This window comes from Melospiza melodia, chromosome 12 (assembly GCF_035770615.1).
Source record: "Melospiza melodia melodia isolate bMelMel2 chromosome 12, bMelMel2.pri, whole genome shotgun sequence".
NCBI classification, from domain to species: Eukaryota; Metazoa; Chordata; class Aves; order Passeriformes; family Passerellidae; genus Melospiza; species Melospiza melodia.
Window position 1 is genome coordinate 19,356,214 of NC_086205.1, and position 24,597 is coordinate 19,380,810.

General features: G+C 50.3%; 2 protein-coding genes across 3 annotated transcripts; one reads left to right on the forward strand and one right to left on the reverse strand.

The window, feature by feature from the left end:
* Window positions 1–109: 109 nt before the first annotated feature.
* COPS7B (COP9 signalosome subunit 7B) lies at window positions 110–11,246 on the forward strand. Of its 2 annotated transcripts, none has more exons than XM_063167116.1 (7): window positions 110–237; window positions 3,420–3,595; window positions 4,764–4,839; window positions 6,373–6,461; window positions 7,048–7,250; window positions 8,493–8,598; window positions 9,888–11,246. In XM_063167116.1, exons 2-7 carry the CDS (start codon window positions 3,434–3,436, stop codon window positions 10,044–10,046), a joined length of 795 nt encoding a protein of 264 aa, XP_063023186.1. In that variant the 5' UTR covers window positions 110–237; window positions 3,420–3,433; the 3' UTR covers window positions 10,047–11,246. The 2 variants fall into 2 exon arrangements, with proteins under 2 accessions (XP_063023186.1, XP_063023187.1); XM_063167117.1 differs by lacking the exon at window positions 110–237 and adding an exon at window positions 1,485–1,548.
* Window positions 11,247–19,002: 7,756 nt separating this feature from the next.
* NPPC (natriuretic peptide C) lies at window positions 19,003–23,571 on the reverse strand. Its single transcript, XM_063167118.1, has 3 exons — window positions 23,314–23,571; window positions 21,614–21,914; window positions 19,003–20,247 (listed from the first exon to the last, which is right to left on the reverse strand). The coding sequence occupies exons 1-2, from the start codon at window positions 23,404–23,406 to the stop codon at window positions 21,627–21,629; spliced, it is 381 nt and encodes a 126-aa protein (XP_063023188.1). The 5' UTR covers window positions 23,407–23,571; the 3' UTR covers window positions 19,003–20,247; window positions 21,614–21,626.
* Between the last annotated feature and the right edge of the window lie 1,026 nt (window positions 23,572–24,597).

The following is a 24,597-nucleotide window of genomic DNA, read 5'->3' on the forward strand; positions in this document are numbered from 1 at the left end:
GACTCCTGGCTGACCTACATGGGGCTAACAGATGATTTTTACCCTCAGGCTCTGGCAAAAGGTTGCAGAATCCATGGAAAATAGCTCACAATCATATATTTCCATTTCTGTTTCAGCCTGGAATTCGAGCCGTGGTGAGTGTTGGGAAAAAGGAGGCCACACATTGCTTGTCCAAGGCAACTGTCCCAGCCTGTCTGCAGGATGAACCATGGGCCTGGTTAGGATGTGATTAAAGAGGTAATTCTCCCTCCCTGTGCAGATGAGGGCTAAGTGTGGCTTAAGTAAATTACTGGCTGGCTTGTTATAGCCCTGGCTGAGTTCCCTTGTTGTGCAGGGCTTGGTTTTTTACATCCAATTTGCTCTGAAGCCCAGAGTGTCACAACAGCATTCCAACACCTGCATCTCTGCCCTTGTCTGACACCCCTTCTCTGCTGGGTGATGGGACCCCAGGGACCTGCTGGAGATGGCTCTGAGACACAGGCTAAGCCCCATCAGTTTTCCTAATAGTTTCTGATGTTCATTCCTTGAAAGTTCCCCCCTCCTGACCATGCTGGTCCATGATTTGATGACCTTCAGGGACTTGCTGACTGAAAGCCAGAAGCACTTTGCTCTCAGCTGAAGGATTTTTAACATTTTGTTCACAACACGGCATGGATGAGCCTACAAACCTTGGGGAGGTTAACAATCCCCAGTTCCCTTTTGTTTCCACCCTTATTGTGATACCCTTTCAAGCATCTTTTGGCTCCTGATTTATGCCCTGGGGAGGATCTTAACCCTTCCAGTTCCCTCCCTGCACCCCCATGTCACAGCCAGAGCTCTGCCCTTTGGTTTATATTTGTATGGACCATTTTTCTATGGAGTTCAAAATCAGTTCTATCTTCACTCCATCTCTTGCCATTTCCCAGGAGGACTGGCCTGAGAGGCTCAGCTGGTAGAATCATAGAATATCCTGAGTGGGAAGGGACTCACAAGGGTCATCGAGCCCAACTCCTGTCCTTGCCCAGGACAGCCCCAGGAATCCCACGTTGTGCCTGAGGGTGCTGTCCAAACACTCCTTGGGCTGTGATCACTTCCCTGGGGAGTCTGTTCCATGCAATCTAATAATGGCCCCACTTCTAGTAGCGAAGTGGCCTTACAACAGCAGCCCTTGCACGGGTTATTTTGGGGTGCAAACCCCTGTGATGCTGCCACAGGACCTCGCGTCCCCTAAAAGAGATGCAGGAATTTTATTGCTTATGCTGGAACAGCTGCTGGGACGCAGCGGAGCAGCTGTTGCAGCATAAGCTCATGAAGTTTGCTCCGTGGCTGCTGGAGCACGGCCGTGTCGGTGCCGGCACCGCCATCCCGGTCCCCATCCCGGTTCCCCGGGGATGCCGGGCCGCGGTCCCCGCTGCTCGCGGCCGCCGGGATGGGCCGGAACGTTCGGCGCGGCCCGCGCGTTCCGGGGGGAAGGAGCCGCGCGCGGACACCGGCGCCGCCATCATGGCGGCTTGAGGCGCGGCGGGTTCGGCGCCGGGAGCGGCGGGACGGGAGGCCGGGAGCGGAGAGGTAATGCCGGGGCTGGGAGAGGCCTCCCGGGAACAGGGGCGGCCGTGGGGGAGCCCCGGTAAATTACACCCTGCGGCGGGGCCCGGTGGGGCCCGAGGGCTCTGCCAGGGGTCTGGAGAACGGCAGGGCCGGGAAACCCCCGCCCTCCTGCTGCAGGGTCTGCGGGCCGCTTCCCGCCCTGAAACTCCTTGAGCTACCTGAGAAAGGCCTGGCCGCGAGAGAAGCCCGGCTTGTCCCTCTGCTTGGGTTGTTGTAGCCTTTGGACAGGCTACGTTGGAGAGTGTGCTGTATTTCAGTCACTTCTCCCCGGGCTGAATGGGCTTTGGAAGCAGCGAGGTGTTCCCTGTGACACGGGTGTGCACACAGCTTGCAATAGCACCGCAGTTGTTTGAACATTTATTTGGAAAGGGGCAGAGAATTGGCATCTCTTCCCTGCTAGGGCATGGATACAGCCAGGCGGTCTTTTGTAACCTCACACACCAGCGTGTGGTTTGATCGCCTATGAGGGAGGACAAAAGAACTGTGAAATCTCAATCTCATTCCCAGCACAGTCAATCCATATTGTCTCGTGAGGAAATTGTCCTCTCTGTGAGCAGAGGGAGCACGCTGATGTGTCAGGCAGGCACACTGACTGTTGTGTAGTGCAGGGATTTCTGGCAGAGCTGAGGTGCTGTTCAGCCAGGCTGCACGTGTGCCCCTGGTGGAGAGAACCCCAGAGAGACTTGGGGGGCTGAGATGTCTCAGTGTGGAGAGTGTTAAAGGCTGCCCTCTAAAGCTCAGACCGTTTGTACCTGCAGGTGCAATAGAACAAAGTGAAGTGTATTTTTAGAAGTTGACTAACACAGGAAGCTGTGATGCCTTCACAAGCCTTAATTTGGTTAGGCCTGGTGGAACAGCAAAGCCCCCGTGTGACTGTGCTGCCCCCACAAGGGTGGGTGTGGGCCCAGCCCACGTGGGTCACACAGAGCCAGACAGGTTCTCTGCTGTTTGGGTTTCATCAAGGTTGTGCCCTCTGCTTGATAATTATCCCGTACAAACAGAACACAAAACCTCCCTTATCTGCTCAGTCCTTTGTTTGGTCTCTGAATAACATGCTTGGGAAGTTTTGTCTTGGTTGTTTGTAAACAAACAGCTCATTTTGTGGAACTTGTTAATAAATAGTGGTTTACATTTCAAAAGCATCATGTTGGTGCTGGGAGACAGCATGCACACCAGAAATGTCAGGCAGCAGCAGAAGACAAAGATTCTCTTTACAGGGACTTAAATAGAGCCTTTGTAGAAAGCAAATTTTTGTCACTGAAGCTTCCCAGTTAACCCCAAACACTTGAACTGCCCAGTGCAGACAGGGGAGCTGCTTACAGGCCCCTCACAGTTGTTTTTGCCTTTTGGGCTCCGGGAGCAATGGGAATTCTGTGCAATTCACACTGTATCAATAGGCAGAGTCAAGGGAAGAGGTGGGTGTGTGGGCATGCAGAGTGCATCAGTCCCTCACAGGGAGTTCTGGTCATTGCTGCTTTGGAGGATGAGGAAGGAGGAAGTCAGTCAAGTGTATCAATAAGCATCTTTACAGTTGGCATTGTTTGGCAGCATCACTAGAAGGAAAAGTCTGAAAACAGCATGAAATCTAAACTCTTGTGTTATAAGTTTTAGGGAACTGCTCAGACAGAAATTTTGCTTAGAAATTGTAGGACTCATCCTTGCTCCCCAGCTAAATCAGCAGTTGAACCTGCTGGGTTTTGGCCTGCCCCCTGAATGCTGAAGAAAAGGCTGGCAGCTGAAATGTTGCTGTGCTGAGCTCCTCCTGATCCCCTGGCAGGCAGGGCCCAGCAGAGGAGAAAGGATGTGTTAATATTATGTTCTTTTACTGACAGATTGAAAACCTAGAATGGCAGGAGAACAGAAGCCATCCTGCAATCTTCTAGAGCAGTTCATTTTACTAGCCAAAGGAACAAGTGGCTCAGCTCTGACTGCTCTTATAAATCAAGTGCTGGAAGCTCCTGGGGTTTATGTCTTTGGAGAGCTGTTGGAGTTAACAAATGTGAAAGAGGTAAGAGTTGAGTTTTTATTCTATTTCCCCTTCTGCACTACTGGCATAAGGGATCTCCAGAAGTTTCCACAGGCAGCCTGTGGGTGAAATTTCTGTGCCAGGAAGGCCTGTTGCAATTTACCTGGGTTGAGAGATATTTTTGAATCAGAGACTGACCTTTCTTTTGCCTGTATATGTTAGGTGTTAAAGAATACCTATAGAAAGCTTTGCTACCTTAAGGCAATTGCTAGCACAGCAAAAACCTGGCAGCAGCACAGTAGGAGTTTTAAGAAGGCACTTTGGCAGCAAGGAAAAAATCCCTTTCTACTTCTTTACTGTCCTGGAAAGCAGAACTTCAGTGCTCTCCAAAAGTCTTTGTGAACAGATGTCTAGTGTATCAGGCCTGGGTGGTAACCAAATCCAAACCATTGCAAACCAAGGTGGAAAGCAAGTTCCAGAGCTCTTGCTGAGAGTGCTTTGCCAGCCCCTGCCTCTTCTACAATGAAGGAATCTAAGCTGAGTGTCTCTGCAGCTGGAGTAACACAGTGCACAGCAAGTTTGGCTTTCCAAACAGGCCCTTAAATATGCACAAAAGCACCTCAATGGTTATTCAGTATCAAATGACAACTGCTGGCTTTTTCCTGGGTTTGTGTGCAGGTAATGGTATTAAAAACCCAATCAATAAAAATCACTGCTTGGTGCTGCCATTATTCCAGTGAAGTGTTTGCAGCAAGAGAGGAGCTGTTACCTCCAAGTGCACTCCAGTGCAGTGTCCCAGCTTGCTTTGCTTGAAGCTGTGGTGGCTCTGCAGGTAAACTGTCCCAGCTTTCACAAGATCCTCACCAGCCATCACCATCACCTGCTTGCTTATCACCTGATAAGAGGAGTGGCCCTGTAGGTTGTCAGCTGGGTTAAGATTTGCTTTTTTCTTTTACCTCCCAAGTTGCCACACAAAGCATTGACAGTCCAAACTGGAGTTAAGTTCCAGTGCATAGAAATGGCTGGATCACCTTGACTCTGAAACTCCTGAAATTTGCTGCTCTTGAGGCCTTAAGAGGGAAGGGTCCATCTTGGGATTATAATTGCTTTTCTGCTTCAGTCCTGTGCAGACTTCAGCCATTCTCTGGAGAAGGTGCCTTTCAGGGTTGTGTTGCCCATTTTATGTGATGTTTCTTTTCTCCCCATCCAGCTTGCTGAGGGCTCTAATGCTGCTTATTTCCAGCTGCTGAACCTGTTTGCATATGGAACCTACCGGGACTATGTGGGTAAGAGACTGCTGCCCCTTTGCTGAGGCTGGGACTGGGCTGCCCTTTAGGACTGTCAGAGGCAATTCTTGGCTTCCTTACATGCCTGGTGTGGTGTGGCTGGGTGAAAGCATCCAGGAACAGGAGTTGCTTAGGAGGAGAATTGTGTGTAGGGGGTCTGGGTCATGTGTGCTTTTTCCTTGCTAAAAATGAAAGGAGGGGTTAGAGACTCCGGGGTGCTGCTGCTTTGGATGGGACTGCAGTGCTGGGTTGAATTCATCTGCAGCAGAATTCAGTGATGTTCACAGGCCACTTACCTCTGAAGAGGGAAATTTCAGACATCTCTATGGAAATTTAGATAACACCAGTTATGGAAACCTCAGAAAACTTAGACAAAATTGTTCTGCATTATTTATAAAAACCTATATGGTTTGTGAGATAACCTTTTATTCTGTGACGGCATTGCTGAAACAAAGTGAATAATTTCTTAGCTAGAATGCAAGTTGAAATAATGACTTTTATACAGCTTTAGAAAGACTATGTGTGAATCATCTTTGTATCTGTTGAAATGTGCTTTTATCTCTAGTGCTTATGCTTCCATTCTGCTACAATTTAATGCTTCATTTGTGGGTAGCAGCCTCATCCAGACCATTACAGAGTGTGACAAATAATTCTGTCATAGTGCTGTTTCTCAGGGTGGTGGATGAGCTATCTAGTTCCTGTAAGGAGCAGTGGCATCTATAAGTGCAAGGACTGGAAATTCCAGTGTCTGTGGAGCAACATGAGCCTCATGAATTCTGTGACTGATTAGAGGATGTGCTTGCTGTCCATGCTCTTGTGTCACTGTGTGACAGCACAGTTCATTCTTCCTTTTCTAGTGAAGAAAGAGGAAGGGGGAAAAGCAGTCAAAATGAAGAGCATTGGATGAGGTGGGATGGATGGGACAACTTGAGTGGCCCTGAAACACTAATTTCCATTAAAGTAGATGTTTTAAAGAGTTTCTTGGCTTTGGAGGGCTGCCAGTTTCCTTTCTCTTTTTAAATATTCATGAGGCACATGGATATAATACAATGACAGTGTGGCCATCTAGATTAATGATTTCTGCTCTCTTCCTCAGCTTGGTACTTTGCAGTTTAAATTCTGCAGCTCTTCAGAAAAATAAAACCAGCTGTATTTGCAACCACATCAGCAAGGGGGAAGATTTTTTTCTGTCAGCTTGTTAATGAAACAAAAATTACTTGGTAGCAACAAAGCCATTGACCAACTGTTTCAGCAGGGCACCAGTTATGAATTACCTTATAATTCCAGAACCAGAATTACTAAAGAAGCAGATAAGAATGGAATTGCCAAGTTGTTCTTAACTTTTCCCCTTCTCTCCCTGTTTGTGCCAGTTTTTCTGCAGCAGCACGTTCTGCTCACCAGCCAGCACCCACATTAGCTGGAGGTGTTCAGTATTTCAGGGTGTAGTGTAGCATAACTAGCCTGGAGTTCTGCAGCCTGGATTATGCAATTTTCAAAGTGAAGTCCTGAATCTTGTCTTTTTGACATTAACAGCAAACAAAGATAACCTGCCTGAATTAACAGTGACTCAGAAAAACAAGCTGAAGCACTTGACGATCGTGAGCCTGGCTTCCCGAATGAAGGTAAAGCGTGTGGGGTTTGACAGCTGTTGTCTCTTGGTTTTGTTTTAGAAAATGGCATCCATTCCAGAGCACTGAAGTTGTATCAGACTGCATGGGTACTCACAAAAAAATCCTGTACTGTGAAGGCACATGTAGGGTACAGTGTTCTCTCCTTGTGCATTTGGGATATTGACTTAGTGGACTTCCATGGGTGAAGTGTGGGGGTGTCTGAACTGACATGAAGATTGGTGAGGAAAGTCTGGGAACTTTGTATGGCTTTTTTCACTGCTGGAGATGGAGAATGATTCTTTAAAACACTGACTTTTTGTTCTGGAGAAAATTATGCAACACTCTTAATTTCTTCTACAATCCCATTTACCTTTTTTCTTCTAGAATGTGCTATACTATACCAAAGCTTCAGGAATTACCAAAGTTGTGTCAGAATATTTCACAGGCTGGCAAGCATTTGTTCTGCCATGATCAGTCACTGCTGCACCTGTAGGTCAAAGTGTAGGATACAATAAACATTTGAGTCTCAACCTTTTGAGACTTAGCCATTAATTTTGCTCTAGGACTGTTAACTTACTCTTGATCTTGCTGTTTTTAGTGCATTCCCTATTCTGTGTTGCTGAAGGACCTGGATATGAGGAATCTGAGGGAGCTGGAAGATCTCATTATTGAAGCAGTTTACACAGATATTATCCAGGGGAAGTTGGATCAGCGAAACCAGGTGTTAGAGGTGGATTTTTGTATTGGCAGAGACATTCAGAAGAAGGACATCAGTAACATTGTCAAAACACTCCAGGAATGGTGAGGCAGTCTCTCCACCCTCCTTATTCCTTGTACATAGCTTGTCCTGTTTTCCCCCTCACAGTTTCAAGTGCTGGCTCAATTTCACCATGTTCCATTAATCAGGAGTCTTATGCTATAAGTAGGCACCTGGAGGAGGAGTCTGTTGGGCAAGTTTTCCAAGATCCCATCTGGGATTCAGTTTGTATTATGTATCAAGCCAAACTCTACCACACTGTGAGCTTCTGCTCTCACTGTAGCTTTTACATGGCAGAGCCCCAGTGATGAGTCAAGGACTCTGCAGAACGAGGTGCCAAACTGGACTCATGGTTCTGTGGTGGGAGCTGCAGCACTTAATAATGAGGGCAGAGCTGTTACTTTTCAGCCTTTTTCACTCTTTTGAGAACTATGTGGGCAAATTCTCAAGAATCACAGCTCTTTGGATGGGATGTTTCTTCAAGTTTGAAGTTTCAGGTGGCTTTGTCTTGTCTTTGCTCCTGCAAATGCAGCCTGTCTGCAGCTGTAGTGGGACTGTGGCATTATCTCTTTGTACCTTTGCCAGGAAGCTGTTTCTCATCTTTGTGTAGGATTCCCTTCCCACCTAAAGACATTCCTGCATAGACTGTGGAGCCCATTGCAGGTCCTGAGCTGACTGGGAATTGCTTCCTAGTTGCTATGGTAATGAGTGCATAAAAAGTAATTAAACTGCTGGGCAAATATGCTGTCCTGTGGTGGGGGCAGGTTTTTTGCTTCTCTGCTCCAACTCCCTCAGTCCCATCATGGTGGGAGGGCTCTGACAGCTTCCAGGACCTTGCAGCATTGTTTGGAAGGTAACAGTGAACCCACTGCCAATTCCCTTTTTGTCTTTTCCAGTTCTGAGTTCCATGCTGAGTGCTCTTGTCATTTGAACACTTAACAGGCCAGGAGGATTATATCAATATTACTTTTTTCTATAATTTAAAATTTTGTGTTTGAATACTGTGTTGTTTAAGCTGTAATTCTCTCTGAAAAGGAAAATGAAAGTGCATTGAACCTGCAGGTACTCTCTGATGGTAAGGGTAACACAGACTCTCTAGAGAGTGCTGAGAAATGCATCAAGTACACAGCAAAGCTTTTTCTTGCCAGCTTTTTGCAACTCTAAGCAGGAAGTATAAATTTAATAATCTCTTAAACTTTTAGATGAGCGTGACTTTTCAGATTGCCTGATTGAGCTGCTCCAGGGAGAATTTGTAAACACTGTTTGGCATCATTTGTATCTTGCAGGTGTGATGGCTGTGAAGCAGTTCTTTTAGGAATTGAGCAGCAAGTACTTAGAGCCAACCAGTACAAAGAGAACCACCACCGAACTCAGCAGCAGGTAGAGATGGAGGTGGGTACAGAGTCATCTCAGGCCTCTATGCTGTTGGATAAATGTTTGTTTGTTGAAGGAAATAATCTCTATAATAAACACCTGCTTGATGGTCACGGCTCTCAGAAGAAGGCTGACAATCATGCAAATCAGGCATGGGCTAGAAAGAAAACACATCTGCTTCTGAGTGCTAGTATGACCACAAACATCAGGCATCCAGCAGGGTGGACCTTTTATTGATAAATTTTTATAAATTTAGGCGAGGTGACTGCACTAATTGTGGTTTCCTGTATTGATTCATTAGGAAAACTATGATTTTACCACAAATCTTTATTGCAACTCTATTCCCTTCGTACAAGGCAGGCAGGGGGTAAAAGCCACTTCTCTGTAAAACGTGCAAGTGTAGTTAAAAATCTCCGGAGTCTGAATTGCTCCGGGAGGAGGTGCCCGCGGCGGCTCCCCCGCGTCCGGCCGGCCCTGCGCGCTCCCGCCGCTAGGTGGCAGCACGAGCCCGCGCTCCGGCCCTGACCCTGGGCCCCGGCCCTGGGGAGGCGGGGATGGGCTCCCAAGGCGCTGCATCAGAGGTTATCATCCCTGCGGGTTTATGTTTGCACCTGCTTGGAGGCCTTATCCGTATCCATAGCACTTTTGGTTTGCCACATGCCTTTGGCTTGGAGTTGGCACACCTGACTCCCAAACCTTGGGAGTTTTTTGAAGGTTTGCTCACTGTATTTGTGGTGAGTCCTGCAGAGTTCCAGGGAATCAAGGATGGTGCTTAGTGCTGTATCTCTCCTTTTCAGCCAGAGTAGCAGAAACATTACTGCCACTTCCCACAAAACCCATTTCTTTTCCTGCTTCTGAGCAAATACCTGTGTCTCAGGTAGTCAGGTAGGCCAAATGGCATTTTTGCTTTTTGAGTTCTGTCCTGAGAGTAAATTTTTCCTTCATGGTCTCCTTTCCCCTTCCTGCTTCTGGCTGACAGAATGGTAGGGTAGCTCCTTCTCCACCAAGGCAGTAGTAGGTCTCTCCAGCCAGATAGAAGGGTGGTACAATATTGTATCACTGTCTCTTAGGAAAAAAGTAATCCCTAGTTATTCCAGACTGGAAATACTGTCAGCTCTGTCTTTAAATGAGGATGAAACATTACCTTTATTAAACTCAAATGGAGAGCATGTTACTGCTGGGAGAGTCTCTTTTATAATCTCCACTCTTATACTCCAGGGGTTTTCCAATATGTTTATGAACAAACAGAGTGTCTGCTGTGAGGGGAGGAAGAAGCAGGTGCTGATTCACTGTCTCTTCTTGGCCAGGTCACAAACATAAAGAAAACATTAAAAGCTACAGCCTCGTCGTCGGCACAGGAGATGGAACAGCAGCTGGTAGAGCGAGAGTGCCCTCCACACACAGAACAAAGGCAGCCCACAAAGAAGATGTCCAAAGTCAAAGGGCTGGTCTCCAGCCGTCACTAGAACACGCCATCTAATGTCATTCAGTCAGGAATGACAACAGGAGGAGCAAAAAGGGCCTGTGTCTCCTTTTTCAGTGGGTTCTGGGCCAGTCCCTTCCCAGATGGCAAGTAAAAGCCCTGTTTGAACAGCTCCCAGTTAGCAGCACCTGGCTAAGTTACACTGTGCAGCTCCTATGAGTTTTCAGGGTGTCCCTGCTGTGGTCCTGTCAAGAAGGACTTTTAAAGAGAGGGACTAACCAAAAGGGGCAGGAAAAAACCAAAATATCTGTGGCCGTTTTGCTCCCTCCCAGCCAGTTCATTGCTGCTTAACCTTGAGGAAGCTGCTCTACTGAATCAGATCATGGGAGAGCTTCTCTAGCAAGCATGTGAATCCCATTGAAGTGTGGCTACCAAAGCCAGGCTGGGAGTGAGGAAGCCATCAGCACAGATCTTTTCATTCCCAAAGGGAGCACAGGAAGGTTTCTAGGCCAGGAACTGCTTTACATGGAAGCCTTCAGCCTTTCCACTACCCCTGTCTATTTTAAACTGGGGTGAAATTCACACTACCTCGCTCTGTGAAGATGAGTTCCAGTGCTGGGCTGTTTACTTAACTGTCTGTTTACTGCCCTTACTAAGCCCTTTAATCTCTCACAGATTTAAAGCACTGTTCTGCATCTCTGAGGCATCAGTACAATAAGGAGGAAGCAGGCTGCTCTTTCACACAGACCTTGCAGGTGGTTAGGGGCATGCTAGAAACTATTCCTCCTGAATGTGATGTGACCTCCCAGAGCTGCTTGTGAGTTGTTTCCCCCATTGATACCTTCAAAGGGTAATGCATTCTCTCTTCCTTGGATGCTGGCAGTGGGAGAGGAGCCTGTTTGGCATGGAGGCAGGCTGGTGGCCCAGGACCCACTGGCAGGGGTCGCAGCAGCATCCCCTTGCTGAAGCAATGGACTTGATGAGTCTTTCTGAATTTTGAACACTTTCAGGTTGTATTTTCCTCCTTTTTTTTTTTTTTTGGTTTTTTTTTTTTGTACATTGTTGTGATTCTAAAGCATTTCAGCCTTTGTTTTGTGGGGTTTTTTTTTATTTGTTACAAACTAACTTCAGGTGATTTGCACCTAGTTTGGCACGGTGTGGGGTTTTTTTTAAGGGGGAAGCATTGGAACAGCAATTCATAAAAAAGTACATTTTAGAAAAAAAATTAAAAATGGTGATTTAATGTCAGAGTCTGGAGTCTTGACTTGGAGGCTGTTTTAGGCTTGTTGTCCAATGGCACTTGTTCACTTGAGCATATTTGATTCTTGGTGTATGTTGACTGAAGTCTGACTGATCTCTCTGATGCATCTGGGAGACAGGGAAGCCTCTTCACGTTTTGTCAGTCATTCATCTTTGTCCAGGTTTGTGCAGAAGGATGTGTGGCAAAGCTGGTAGCTGAGCCCTGTGTCCTGAGCCTAAACAGCTTTGATGCCTGGTTGTGGAAGGTTCAGAGTTGTGCTCTTAGGCCAGTCAGTTCCTTCCTTTGCATCTAGCAGAGTGCTGCTTTGTAGTTTGGCTCCTGCATTTCACTTGTGTAAAGAGAAGCTCTTTTCCTGGGCAGGCAGGGGAGCTGTTTAAGCAGAGGAGTGTGACAATGCTCCAGTCCTGCAGCCAGCTGTCACCTGCATTTGCTCGTGCAATGCATGTGCCTTCCTCTTATTGCTACCAGCACTCTCTGCCATCTGTGTGTTTGCAGTCCTCAGTCACAGGACTTGCTCACTTGTGAAAGTAAATCCTTCTCCTTTTCTTCTCCTGCAGTGCAGGCACACCAGCTTTCAGTCTGGAGAGGAGGCTCAAAATACTCTCCCTCCAGCTTCCTCTGAGTCAAATCCCAGACACTTCTGATTCTGGTCAGGCTTCTGATTCTTTACCAGCTCTCTCTCCCCCTAGAAATGCAACAAGGATGTTAAGTGGATAAGCCCAGAGCACGAAGCCTTCACCAGTAACTCAATGGAACTGTTTCCCAAGCAGTGGCAGGATTAGCTCCTGTCTCAGCTTCTCACAGTGTTCAGCTGACATCATCTCAGGTGGAGCTTGTGTTCCCAGGTCTGTGGTGGAGATGGACTGTGTCTGTTTCTAGCCTGCTGTGTGGACAGCTGCCATGTGCTGGTCATCCATTTCCTCACTGGATTTGAGTAGCGAGGCTCTATGGTCCTCTTTCCATTTTTAATACCAGTCCTGCAAAGTGGCAGGGGGAATACAAATGCCTTTGGGAATCATTTTAGCTCCTCATCAAGCCACAGTCTGCTGGGCAGGTAGATGTGAGTTTGGTGCCCTTGATGTTTATTCCATGCCAATTTCAGGAGTCACGTTAGTTTACTGAAGCTTCTTTTGTGGTTGGAAGTTTTTGAGTTTGTTCTTGTGTTTTTGCTGTTTTCAAAGCCTGGCTGGGGGTGAGGATCTTATTTACACTTTGGTTCACATTGCCTTTGATCAGCAAAGCAGCAAGAGAGGAAATAGCACTTTGAATAAAGAGCTGTCCCATGTCTTTTGGTGACAGAGGACAGGGAAGGGACTGGTGTGTTGGAGGGGATGGAGCTGTTTGCATGCTTGGCTTTCCTGGTGTGCCAGCAAAGGGCTTGGTGCTGCAAAAGGAGGGGGATGTCTGCAATGAGCCCAGGCTGAGATGAGTCATTAACAAATGACATGCACAGAGTACCTGGGGGAGGCAAACAGCTCTGCAGCAGCTGGTTAATGAATCTGGCTTGAAGGAAAGAGTTAGAAGCTATTCCAGAAATGAAGCAGAAGGCAGAGTTGTTAATGGGAAAGGATGCAGGAGGTGCTGTGCTCTTTGAGAACAACAACAGACAAAGACTGTGTTGAGTCCTGTTGACTACAGGAAAGGCAGCAACTCAGAGCAGAGTTGTGTGAATTAGGGGCTGAATGTGGGGAGTGCCCAGGGAGCTGAACTGCTATGGGGACGAGAGGGAGGGGGAAGCAGAGGCAGATTTGATGCAAACTCCCATGGACTGCCTGTGCCTGCTGGAGGCAGCCAACACAGCTTGTCTGAGCCCTGCTGGAGCTGCTCCCTGGTGCAGGGTGAGCATCCTGCCCTGCTTTGGTTTATGGCAGCAATGGGATGCTCCAGCTGCAGAGATTGCAGCAGGACAGAGTTTGAGCTATTGAACTTCTGTTTGCCTTTTCCACCCAGAGGGAAAGAAAGTGGATGGAAACTGCCTTCCCTCTGCTCTTCAGGGCTTTATTGTCTAGCTTTGTGTTCTGCAGCTCCACTTGTACTAGTGCTTGTTTAATATGGAATTGAGCAGTGAGCTGGAAAATGGAAGAGAGGATCTCAGCTGATTGCAGTGCTGGTAGGCTGCCCTGGCCCTAAAGCTGTGCCTCATGCTAACAAATGTCCCTGGCACTCCTGCCGAGACTCGCTTGATACCAGCTAACATCAGACAGTTCTGGAACACAATAAAGCAGTGCTGATGTCAGTCTCTAAAAGAAGAAAAAAAAAAGTTTTGGATTAAAATCTCTTCTTCTTTTACTTCCCTCCTCACCTTCTTAGCTAAGTTGAATGCCAGCTTACTCTTGTGTTGAGAGCAGGAGGGAAAATCAGTGATGCTGACAGATCCTTCTGTCTTCAGATTTGAGACCTGATCTGCAATCAATCTTGTGCAGCCCTAAGAAATCTTATGGATGCTTGTGGAGCTGCTCTCAGGCTTGCAGGTCTCTCTCCATGGATCATGTAAAGGAGTAGGACCTGCAGAGCTGCTCTCCAGAGTGAAGCTTTTGGGCAGAAAGTGAAGCTTTTGTTCCTTACAGAAGACAGCGGTCAAAAGAAGTGGCAATTTTCCCACCAGCCCTGCAAAGTGAATTTTGCTGAACATCTTTCAGTTCCTGAAAGAATGTGAAAGGATGCAGACCCCAGAGGGTGTTTTTGGTTTTAGTGTTCTTATCCTATGAGGGCAAAATGCATTGGTCCCTGTGTGCCAAGCAGACTTGTGCTTACTCACTGCAGGGAAGACAGAAGAAAGAGTGCCCTTATCTCTGATAGCTGTATTAGAACATAAATTGCATGGGCAAACCAGACTTTTCCTAAACTTTCAGTTCTGTACAGGGTTATATGAGTTCAGCTAAGCTAGAAACCACACACAGCCCACCCCTGCACAATAAAGCAGCCCAAACTTGTGCATTCATGGGGCTGTTGGTGCTGGGGATTACTATTTTTGGTCTCAGCCTGTTGCAAACTGCAATGCAGAAAAACAACCTTGCTATTTATTATTCTAAATAATGGGGAAATTAAGAGCCTGCCCAACAAACACAATAGACCCAGATAGCCCTATCTCAGGCACCTGGTCACAAAGTTTCCTGTTGTTTTTTTTCCACCCCACTAAGTCCTCTATAACACCTGACCTAATGCAAGGGAACCAAAACCTGAGTCTGCATAGCATATTTTTGTGTAATCTGAAAGAGAGTAACCCAGGGGCATCAAGAAAGGTAAATTAAAGTCTAGAGAGATCTCAGTTCCTCCTTGTAACCTCAAGCTTGTATTGTTAATTTGGAATTTTAGTCTGACAGTGTGATTGAATTTCTCAGCAGAGTTTTTAGGAATATGTCATTGTTTCATTCTGCTCCATGACCAAGGGACTGTTGACATTTTGCTGATAGTTCCTCAAGTTTGGCCCTCCCTCAGAGCTCCCAGAGGTAAGTGACTGTAAAGAGAGTGTGTGTTTACCCCCAGGCTGGGCTGACCCTGCCTCTCAGCATCCCCGGGGTGCTACTCCCCTCTCCAGTGGGTCAGCCAGGCAAAGGAATGGGCAGAGCAGCACTTTGCTCCCTGGCAGTGAATCCACAGGCACGGAGGCTCCTTTGTGCAGTGTGCACATCTCATGACATGCCTGAGTGTGGTAGCTGTGACCACAGTTTTTTCTTGTTGATAAGAAGAGATGTCCCTGCTCTAGTGAATGTGCATACATACACACTGGAAATTCCAGGCAATAATGGGATGCCATAAGGTCATTTAACAATCCTGAAATACATGCTTCCCCGCAAAGCACAAAATAATTTGTGCCAGTAGTCCTTGCTTGCTCTAATTCTAGTAGAAGATGCACACACTGCCACATCTCCAGATCTCCAAAGAGCCTTTGGGATCTGTATCATTAGGGTGTTTTTGAAATGCCCTAGTCACACATGAAGGCTCTGTGTTTCCAGAAGAGCTGATTGGGGTGGGTAAGCAGAGCCTTGCTCCATCAGGGGTCAGCCTCTTTGTGGTATTTGGAGCTTGTCTGACCATAGGCTGTATTTTCATGGGTATGAGGTTTGGAAGTAGTGTTCTCTTGCCCTTCAGATTCTTCCCAAAGATGCTGTTTATCTCGCCAGCCCTCGTGGTTCACTCAGTGTCTCATGATTAGCACAGTCCTAAGGCTGCTCTGTGCTGATGCAGTCAGTAACGTCTCGGTGTTTCATTGTCACCTTCACAGCTGTTAGAGAGCACCAGTTCCTTCAGGATCATCTGCCAGCTGTGGTGCCACCTTTTACATCACGACTCTGAGATGACACCTCTCCTTGCTGGCAGACAGGCCAGGTGGGTAGGCATTGCTCCTCAGAGCTGTTCTGCATCTCAGGAGGCACAGGCTGTAGCCTAGCTTAGCACAACGGAAATCAAGGACAAGGACAGTGTTGTAAATAAGGGGCAAAGCACAGAACTGTGTCCTCTTCCTGCTGCAGCTGCAGAGAGCAGCCTTGGGCAGATCAGTTCCTCTGCAGCTGCATTTCCCAGGACAGCCTTGCTCCTTCCTGCTGACTGTGACAGGGTTTTGGTCTGGCTGGGCAGAGGTTGGTTGCTGATGAAGTTGAAGAAGATGAGTGTGTGCAGTAGGGGGGAAATCTAAACACCTTTTAAGCTTTTGCAGGAGTCGTCTTCCTTTTAAGTAGCATACCTTTCTCTTCCCCTGATGCAGATAAGGTGGTCCATTGTGGGACTCTCAGCCTGGAGTATTATGGGTAATGTACCAGGTTAATTATGGAGGGGGCAGGAAAAATAGCCTGTGCAGTTTTCAACAATATCAAAGGGATGCCACCTAATGATTTTCCTATTAGCTCTTTTCCCATCCTGCCAGAGTCGCTGCAGAAGTGTCATTTACAAAGGCAGTTTGCAACTCATTACCCTGGATTTTCACTGTAGTTCTGCTCCAGGGAGCGTGGGCTTTTGCTGTGTGCCCCAACCTAATGAATTGCCTGATTCAGTTAGTGCTGCCATCCCTCCTGACAAGGTTAGTTGCTGACTGACAGGAAGGGGCCTGGATCCAATTCCCTTCTTGTTTTTAACTCAGGCTTGTGTCAGGTGCAGGCTCCCTCTGGAAGTCGCCCTGTGATCCCTTCCCTTTTGTTTTTCTGCATTCTGAGGGAAGCAGCCCATGCTTGGAGAAGTCCTGGAGCAAGTGGCAGGGGCATGTTTGTTGCTGCCCCTGGCAGTCCCTGCTCCATGCCTCAAGTCCCTTTCCAGATGGAAAATTCCTTTGCTCTCCTGCTCTGGGACTCTGGGCTTCTCTTTTTCTTCATTGCTTTGGGATTTGCTCTCACCAGAGCTGGGCTTTGTAGCCCTTCAGCAATAAGTACCTGGGAAGAATTGCATGAATGGTACCAGGGAAAAGCGTGGAATATGGGCTGGGGGAACAGAACAGGTTTCCCACGCATGAGAAGGCAACAGTGTCCCTGTTGTGAGTGCTCCAAGGTCTGCTCCAGCCTGTTTGGGCTTTGCCAGGCACTTGTACTGCAGCACTGGAGAAAGCTCTTTTTCCTTTTCCACTAGAAAGCTGTGTGCCTTTTCAGGCTGGGGGCTGATGGCTCAACTCCTGCTAGGAATTGCTCCTGGAGAGGAGAAATCAAGGCTGTTCCTACATCACATCACAAGTGTTCCCATTTGGAAGCTGAATTGGGTACTGCTTATCCAGCTGGTGGTGCAGGAAATGTGTAGGTCCCATGAGTGCTAATTTGACCTGAGTATGGACAGGAGACCCTGGAACTCCTTCTCCCCTCACTTCCAGGTGTGTGCACACACCTCTGCTAAAGGCCATTCTCTGACACTGTGGTTGAGATATCAGATGCCACCTCCTGAGGCTGCACCTTGCATCCAGGACAGCTGTTGTTCACTTATGCTGTCTGGGCTGGGATGTAGCAGGGCAGTTTTCCAGGGCTGGCCATGGATCCTTTAATGGGATGTTGTGAGGATCTGACCTAGCTGGCCATCAGGGATGGCAGTGATGCAAGGATGGCAGTGATGCAAGATGAATTTGTTTTTGCTGCACAAGATGCCTCCTTGCCTCTTAATTACATTCCTGTGGCCCTCTTTCTTGCTGTCCTTGTTTTCTACTGAGCCCCTGTCAGGGAGACCCAGTTGTGGCCATTTTGGGTGATTGCTGTGTTCTAATGAGCCACTTCTGATTCCCATTCTTGCTTGTCCAGTGAAGCAGGAAAGTGCTCATCAGTGCTCTGAGAACTGACCTCTGCTGGCAGTGCCACTCTGCCTGTCAGACCCACTGGTCTGGCTGTGCCACAGAGGGGCTGAGCTTGGGTGGATCTGAGCTTTCCCAAGTGAGTGCTGCCTTCTCTCTTGCACATCATCACCACACATGGGCACATATTCCTGTCCTGCTGGTGGGAATCCACATCCTAAGGGACAGGTGGCTCTCTGGTCAGACCAGAGGCAGGAAAGTGAGGAAACAAGCTGTTATCCTCTCTCTCTGCACCAGGAGCTCTAGCTCTGATTGCTTTTCTCTGCCAAGCTAATGGCCTTTTGCTATACTGCTTTGCCCTTTTCCTTGGGCTTGCTTTTTCCCAGGAAGCCCAGTGGATGGAAGGGACCCATGCTGTGGGCTGTGCTTTTATTCTTGGACAATGGTGCCAAGGAGAAACAGGAATCCAGACTGTACATGACCCCAGGCTGTGATCTTCAATCTCCCAACCTTATCTCAGGTTCTGCCTCACTTATGTGGTAAAATTGTGTGGATTAAATTCCTGAGGCTGAGTCTCTGCTGCTGTGTTGAGGACCTCTGTCACTAGGCAGGTGGTTTTATTTCAGCTCTGGCTTGCAGCAAAAAGCCAAAACTGGAAGGGGAATTGTCCCCACCTTGCTCCCAGCCAGTCACTCTATCATGGTCACTATTCTGGTTTCATGCTCAAGGACCAGGACCCTGAACAGCACCTGCAGCACCACCTTCTTACACCTCTGTTCGGACCTGGCTGTGCAAGGTCTGTACAGTAAGCGATTTCTTGTTGTCCTTTAGGTTTCCTGAGTGACTGTGGACAGTCCCCTCTATTGAGCATCTCTTTAGGAGCTCCTGATACAGCCCCTCCTTCCCTCTAAAGATGTGTGGAGCTGGAAGGGTGACCTTCAGAGGTGTATTTGCCTTACAGAGCCCTGACAGTGGGTTGCCCTTCCCTATGGGAGCTGCCACTTGGCCATCCTGCCTCCCTCCCTGCCAGGGTGTTGATTTTGTTCCCCATAGGCAACATCTTATGTGGTCCATCAACTGCTGCTCCCTGTCCAGCAGGATCCTGTGGGCACTGCGAGGTGGGTACCCGTGCTCATGCAAGGTCAGAAATGTCCCTATGCACTCCTAACCTGATGATTGAGCTGTGGGTGTCTGGATGAATCCTCTTGTTCTGTTCACCCAGTGTTCTGTCAGAGCTGGGGTGAGTCTGGCTGGAGGTTTCTATGGTTTCCTGCTGGTTGCTAAGGAAAAGGCTCGCTCAGCCTCTGGGTCTCGGTGACTTTCTCTTTGCCCTGTCCTAGGCACCGGAGCCCAGCAGAACATAATGCTCGTTGTTTCCCAGCCCACTACAATGGCCAGGGCATAATTTGTGACTCCTGTCACGGCTGGGCTGGGCGCCTGCCACTCTCTTTTTTTCTAAGGCTTTTTGAAGAATGAGACCAAAGAGCCTTCAAGCAGGAGTTTGTGTGTTTACTGCACTCCCCGCCCCCTCACTTGCTGTTTCCTTTAGAGCTCCAAGTCATTTTAACAATTTATTTCATGCACTTTACGTAGCAAGAAGCTGTAGCAACAGCTGTGTCCATGAATCCTTACCAGGCAGCCCTCGGTATATTTTGGTCTGTCTGTGTATTGTCCCTGGCTCAGTTAAATAAATCTCTGCTGGAGGAAGGGACTTTACAGCTTAGTGGCAAAGGGCTGGCGGATGGGAATATCAACAAGACACTTAGTGGGCCACTGGATCCTGGGATAGCAGTGCCTCTGGCACAGAGCTGCTCCCAGCAGCACAGCCGGGGGCAGGTCCAGCGCGGGCTCTTTGTTGCTGTCAGCAGGGACGGCGTCTCCATCCAGCAGCAGTGACAGAGCTGCAGCTTTGGGCTGGAGCTTGGGCTGGGAGCAGTTAAAGCACGTCTGGGACAGATGCTGCCCTTGTCACGCTGCTGTGGATCCAGGGCTCGGCTGTTAACCGTGCTGGGCTCATTTCCACGGGTGCCGTTTGGGATCTGGGCATGGATGTGCTGCCCGAGGCTGTGTGCTCTCGCAGGGAGCTCAGCTGGGGTCTGCAGAGTCCTGCAGTGCCAGGCAGGATTCAGTCCCTCACAGCATCACAGGATTGGGCACAAGTTTACTTTTGCATATGGGATCAAAGCTTAAAATATCAGCTGGCCTTTCTCTCACTCCTGACTTTTCTAAAACATCTGAACAATTTCTTCTTTAGCTCTGTTAAAATCAATCAATCTGACATTTAAATTGTATGTGAATTTGATAAATAAAGACAGGTTACAAAATGCCACACGGAATGATTTTTTTTTTTAAAGTTTTTCAACTACTTAGGACAAAAAAATGTTACAATGCTTGACTTTTCATTTAGTTACATAAATAATTTTCTTATAAATATCTCTTTATAAACAATATATAAATAGCTTTACAACATAAATACATTTATGCATGACATGAATTTACAAACAGCAATGTTATACAGCTGGCTTCATCAGTCTCTTGGAAAAGCACTGTCCCTTGTCTCGGTGAGTGTTTGTATATATAATATATATAAGATAGAGAGCACTTGTTAAAAAAATAACAAAACCAAAACAGTTGGTGCCATGACTCCTCGTACCAAAAAGAAAAACACAACCACATCTTTTGTCCATTCCAAGGGGGTCTCTGCTTCTCTAGGTGTTGCCTGGGGGATGGCCGTGCGTGTCTGGCCGTGCGTGGTAGGAAAAAGTGGACTACGGATTCAAAGCCCTGCAAGGAACAAGAACAAAGTGCCCATTAGTACTTGCCATGCAGCACCCCTTACCCATCCCCAGACAAAACCCCTGCCAAAGTATCTATGGCCTGGGGCTGGGGGATGCTGGACTCAGCAGAAGCCATCCCTGAGCTTTTTGCTTGTGCTAAAGCTAAGAAGGAAATTCACCCTTTGCTTTCTGGCTGGTGTTCAGGGGAGAAGCTGAGGGAAGCTGCTACTCCTCCTGGCCTTGTGTCTGTTGGAGTTTTTTTTCTTGTTCTGATGGGTTTAGTGAGAGAGAAGGGATGTGCCCTGCCTACATGGGGTGTGTGTGTTCCTCTTGGAGCCCCAAGCTAGCAATAGTTGGTAATACTGAGGAGTCTCTAAATGAGGGAGCAGAGAAACAGCACCCATCCCTCCAGGACAGGTCATAGACCAGCACTGCCATCCTGTAGGCACCTTTGGGTTGTGCTGTTCCCATCGCCCTGTAGAGCAGCAGGATGCTGGATCCAGTCCCCTCTGTGCCCAGTTATGTTACTGCAGTGCTTGCCATGGGAAGAAGAACAAGTGGCCTGGGCAGCAGTGGTAAGTGCTTCCCGAAATGTGAGTTCATCTGTGTGTGTCCTGCTGGCAGGGCCAGGCCACAACCGTGCCTCACTGTCCCCAGTACCCACAGGGAGACCTGGCAGGGGAGGCACTGCCTTGTTTTTCCCAAACCCATCACTTTGGAGAAGCGGCACTCCTTCACCCATTGGTTGCTGCACAGTGGCTGTGAAGCACCGTGGGAGGAACTCCTCCCAGCTTCCCATAACTTGCTGCAGTTAGGAAAGTGCTACTCGTGGCTGTCACCACACCTAGAAGACACCTGGGGAACTTATGTGTTGTTTTTCCTTAAATTAAAAGCACTGGAGCATGGCTGGGACAGGAGCCTCCCTGACACTCCAGCTGCAGGTGCACAGGGGGTACCCTGCCCTCCCAACACCTATCTGTAGGTCAGCTAAGTGTGTCGAGCAGAGGGGGCAACTAGGAACATGTGGCTGCACCAGAGCTCCTCCTGCATCCTGCCCGGGTCTAACTCAAATTAGGGGGAATCCAGTTTGAGCTGCTGCAGGAGCAGCTGGGGTCTCTGACCCTTCTGCAGAGCAAGGTGGATTCCGGACGGGAATGGAATAAGGCCGCCTTTGGCGTCCTCCCCTTTGCCCGCCAGCAAAGCCGGGGGTTGCGAGGCTCAGCGGGCTGAACACCTGCAGTCCCGCCCGGTGACATCCCGCGTTCGCAGGGCAGAGCATCTTGCGCATCCCCCGCGGTACCGGAGCGCAGCCCCCGGCCCCATCCCGGCCCCATCCCGGCCCCGGTCCCGGCCCGGCCCGGCCGCGCACTCACCGCCAGGGGTCCCTCAGCATCCGAGGCCGCTCATGGCGCCGATGCGATCCAGCTTGAGCCCGAAGCAGCCCTTGCCCAGGCCCTTCTTGTGGAGGCCCTTGTGGCGGCGGCCCGGCGGGTCCTGCAGCAGCCGCGCCCAGCCCGCCCGCGGCCGCGCCTCGGCCCGCGCCTCCCGCGCCTCCCGCGGGCCCGAGCCGCCGCCGCCGCCGCTCCGCTCCTTCTCCCGCTCCTTCTCCCGCTCCGCCGCCTCGGGCGGACCCGCCGCTGCCGCCGCTGCCGCCGCCGCCGACCCGCGGGAGGCCTGTGGGGAGGAGAGGGTCAGAGCGCCGCCGTCCCCAGCCATCCCCATCAGTGTTGGGGACCTCCCGTAAGGGAGGCGCAGAGGGGTCGGTGTAGCCCCCCTGCGATGCAAACTCTCGACTGGGTCTGTGCCCGGCAGGGCAGTCCATCACCCCGCGGCTGTGCCCACGGCATCTTCTCCCCTCCCGAAATCCGTGCTCCCTTCCCTGGGGTCAGAGCATCCCCCCGACCCACACCATAGCGGTGTCTTCCTGTCCCGGTCACTGCATATCCACCAAAGGGCTGGTGGTGCTGCACACCTCAACTGTGCTGCTGTCACTAACCAGTCGTCCCCTTCCATCCCGTCCTCCCCCCAGCCATAATCTGAAGGGGTCTGAAAGCTGGCAGGTCCTTTCATTTCAGATCACTTCGGTCACTGCATCCCTCACCAGTTTACAGACCTCTTCAGATTACAGGCAGGGGTCCTACCCCACAGCTCCCCGTGCACTGCCTTGCAGACTGTCCCCAGCAATGGTGGGGAGGTCAGGGATCCTCCTCCCTGCTGCTCCCTCCCCCAGTTAATGCTCTCTGTGTCCTCCCAATCCTCGAATTCTGACCCACAATTAGAGGGACACACCTCCTTCCTTACTGTTCCCCCATCTCCCAGGCCTTCCATCTCTCTCCCTTCTCAGAGCTGCTGCCCACCAAGCCCTGGAAATGTTCATCCTCATTCATTTTCCCAAAATCCCCCTGTATCAACACTTTCTTCAGCCTGCACCCCGGTGCCTTAGGGACACCGCCACTCCCATCCCACTGCTGCCCTGGGGCACTCGTCAGACCGGGTCCCCATCTCTGTGCCCAGAGCTCAGGGCAGCACCACCCAGTGTCGGTGGCCTCGGGCACATCCCTCGTCCTCAGCATCTCGGGACAACCAGGTCCTTGGGACACTCTCATTTGGGGCGCCCCTTCTCCATGGGGCACGCGGGGACGGGACAGCCACCTGTGTGTCCCTGCCCGGCCTGTTTGGCCGGAATTGCCCGGAGGGCTCTGCTCCCGCACCCTGTCCCCCGTGCACCTGCTGCTGCCCCGCTCCGGCTCTGCTCCCCTCCCGGTGCCCGGCACGGAGGGGTCCCAGGGTGACTGCGGGGAGCGCGCTGCCGCCTCCCCTGCCCCGATCCCGCGGGCTGCACCGCGTCCCACTCCAGCCTCCGGCTCGGGGCGGATGTCCCCGGACGTTCGGGACAGCCTGGAGAAGCAGGGAGTCCCCCTTGCAGACAAACAGCCCATGCGGAGAGAAAAACTCCTCTTTGCAATGAGTCTGCCACCCCACAGGCACCCCACATTCCCCCTGCACCCTTAGAGCTCTGAGCGGGACCGGGAGAGGAGGAAGAGCCGGAGAAAAGAGAAAGCTCCAGCCGTACCTTCTGTGGGAGCTGAGACGCCGGCTTCGCCTCCAGCCTGACGGAGAGCAGCGCGAGTAAAAGTCCACCAGCCAGCAAGGGTGAGATCTGCATCCTGCGGGGCCGAGCGGCAGGGGGGCCGGGGGGCAGCGGGGAGCCGAGCGCAGCCCCGGGGAGAGGACGGCACCGGCGGCAGGCAAAGTTCAGAGCGGAGCCCCGAGGTCCCTCCTGCCGCCTGCGAAGTGCCGAGCTAGTGAACTTGGGCTGCTTTCTGCTTCATTCATTTTATAACCCAACCTGCTCGGTGATGTCATCTAAATACCCAGGTCCAACCCGGCCTGCACTCCACAATAGCAGGAATTTAAAGGGGGGGTGGTGGTATCCCCTCTCCCCTGGCAGTAACAAATGACACCAGACAAGCATCTCCGGGAGCCGGAGAACCGAAAGGGAAAGCGGGGGGCATTTGGCTTGATGCCCCCGCCTCCCCCAAACGCCCCTGGCCCCCCTGGAGCTGCGTGCCCTCCCTGGCCGGCTGCCCGCGGCCCCTCGGCTCCCGCACTGCCCCGCTCACCTCCCGCGGAAGGACACGGGCCAGGCGGGGGGTGGTCCCGGTGCGGGATTCATCCCAAAAGGCAGCAATAAACGCAAAAAGCACCTATTTTTTTTTTTTCCTTTTTATTCCCCACATCCAGGATTAAATCAGAAACTGTGCCTCCCAGATCCCTGCTAGGCAGGAGCAGGGCCACTGCCTCCATGACAGGGACATGGGGGACACAAAGGGATGGAGGGGGCAGCGGTGCTTCCTGAGGGCACCTGAGTGGATCTCTCGGATCAGGGCACTGACCTGCTCCCTCTGCTTCTGGGAGGACCTTGAGGGTGTTCCTGGCCCTGGAAATGGGGCTTTTCCAGCACCCTGGGGATGTCCTCTGCAGGGCACAGTCAGTGTCACAGGGTCCCTTATGGGGACAGGACCTCACTGGCTGACCCCTGTGCAGCCCGGCCTCCCTCTGCCCTGCTCCCGGAGCTAGAGGGTACAGGAGAAAGGTGTGATCCTGGGATTGACCCCAGTGGATCCCAGGGCCTCTGAGGAGGCCCCTTGCTCTCAGCCTTCCCCTTCCCTGGCTGGCAGGGCAGGATTTGTGCCTCTGCTGCTGCTGGGGCTGGCGATGGGCGGCTCTGGAGCTCTGCTGGAGATGGAGCTGAGCATTGTCCCTGGCCCTCTGTCCAGGAGGAATGCTCTTATTGGTATGAGGAAAGACACCCCTTTCTTTGCAGGAGCATCCAGGGCTGAACTGCATTAAGCTG

Coding starts and splice junctions, on each gene's coding strand:
- COPS7B (XM_063167116.1), top strand. CDS start 3,434: ATGGCAGGAGAACAGAAGCCATCCTGCAATCTTCTAGAGCAGTTCATT. Junction 4,840..6,372: donor AACCTACCGGGACTATGTGG/GTAAGAGACTGC, acceptor TGACATTAACAG/CAAACAAAGATAACCTGCCT. Junction 6,462..7,047: donor GCCTGGCTTCCCGAATGAAG/GTAAAGCGTGTG, acceptor TGCTGTTTTTAG/TGCATTCCCTATTCTGTGTT.
- NPPC (XM_063167118.1), bottom strand. CDS start 23,406: ATGCAGATCTCACCCTTGCTGGCTGGTGGACTTTTACTCGCGCTGCTC. Junction 21,915..23,313: donor CGTCTCAGCTCCCACAGAAG/GTACGGCTGGAG, acceptor TCCTCCCCACAG/GCCTCCCGCGGGTCGGCGGC.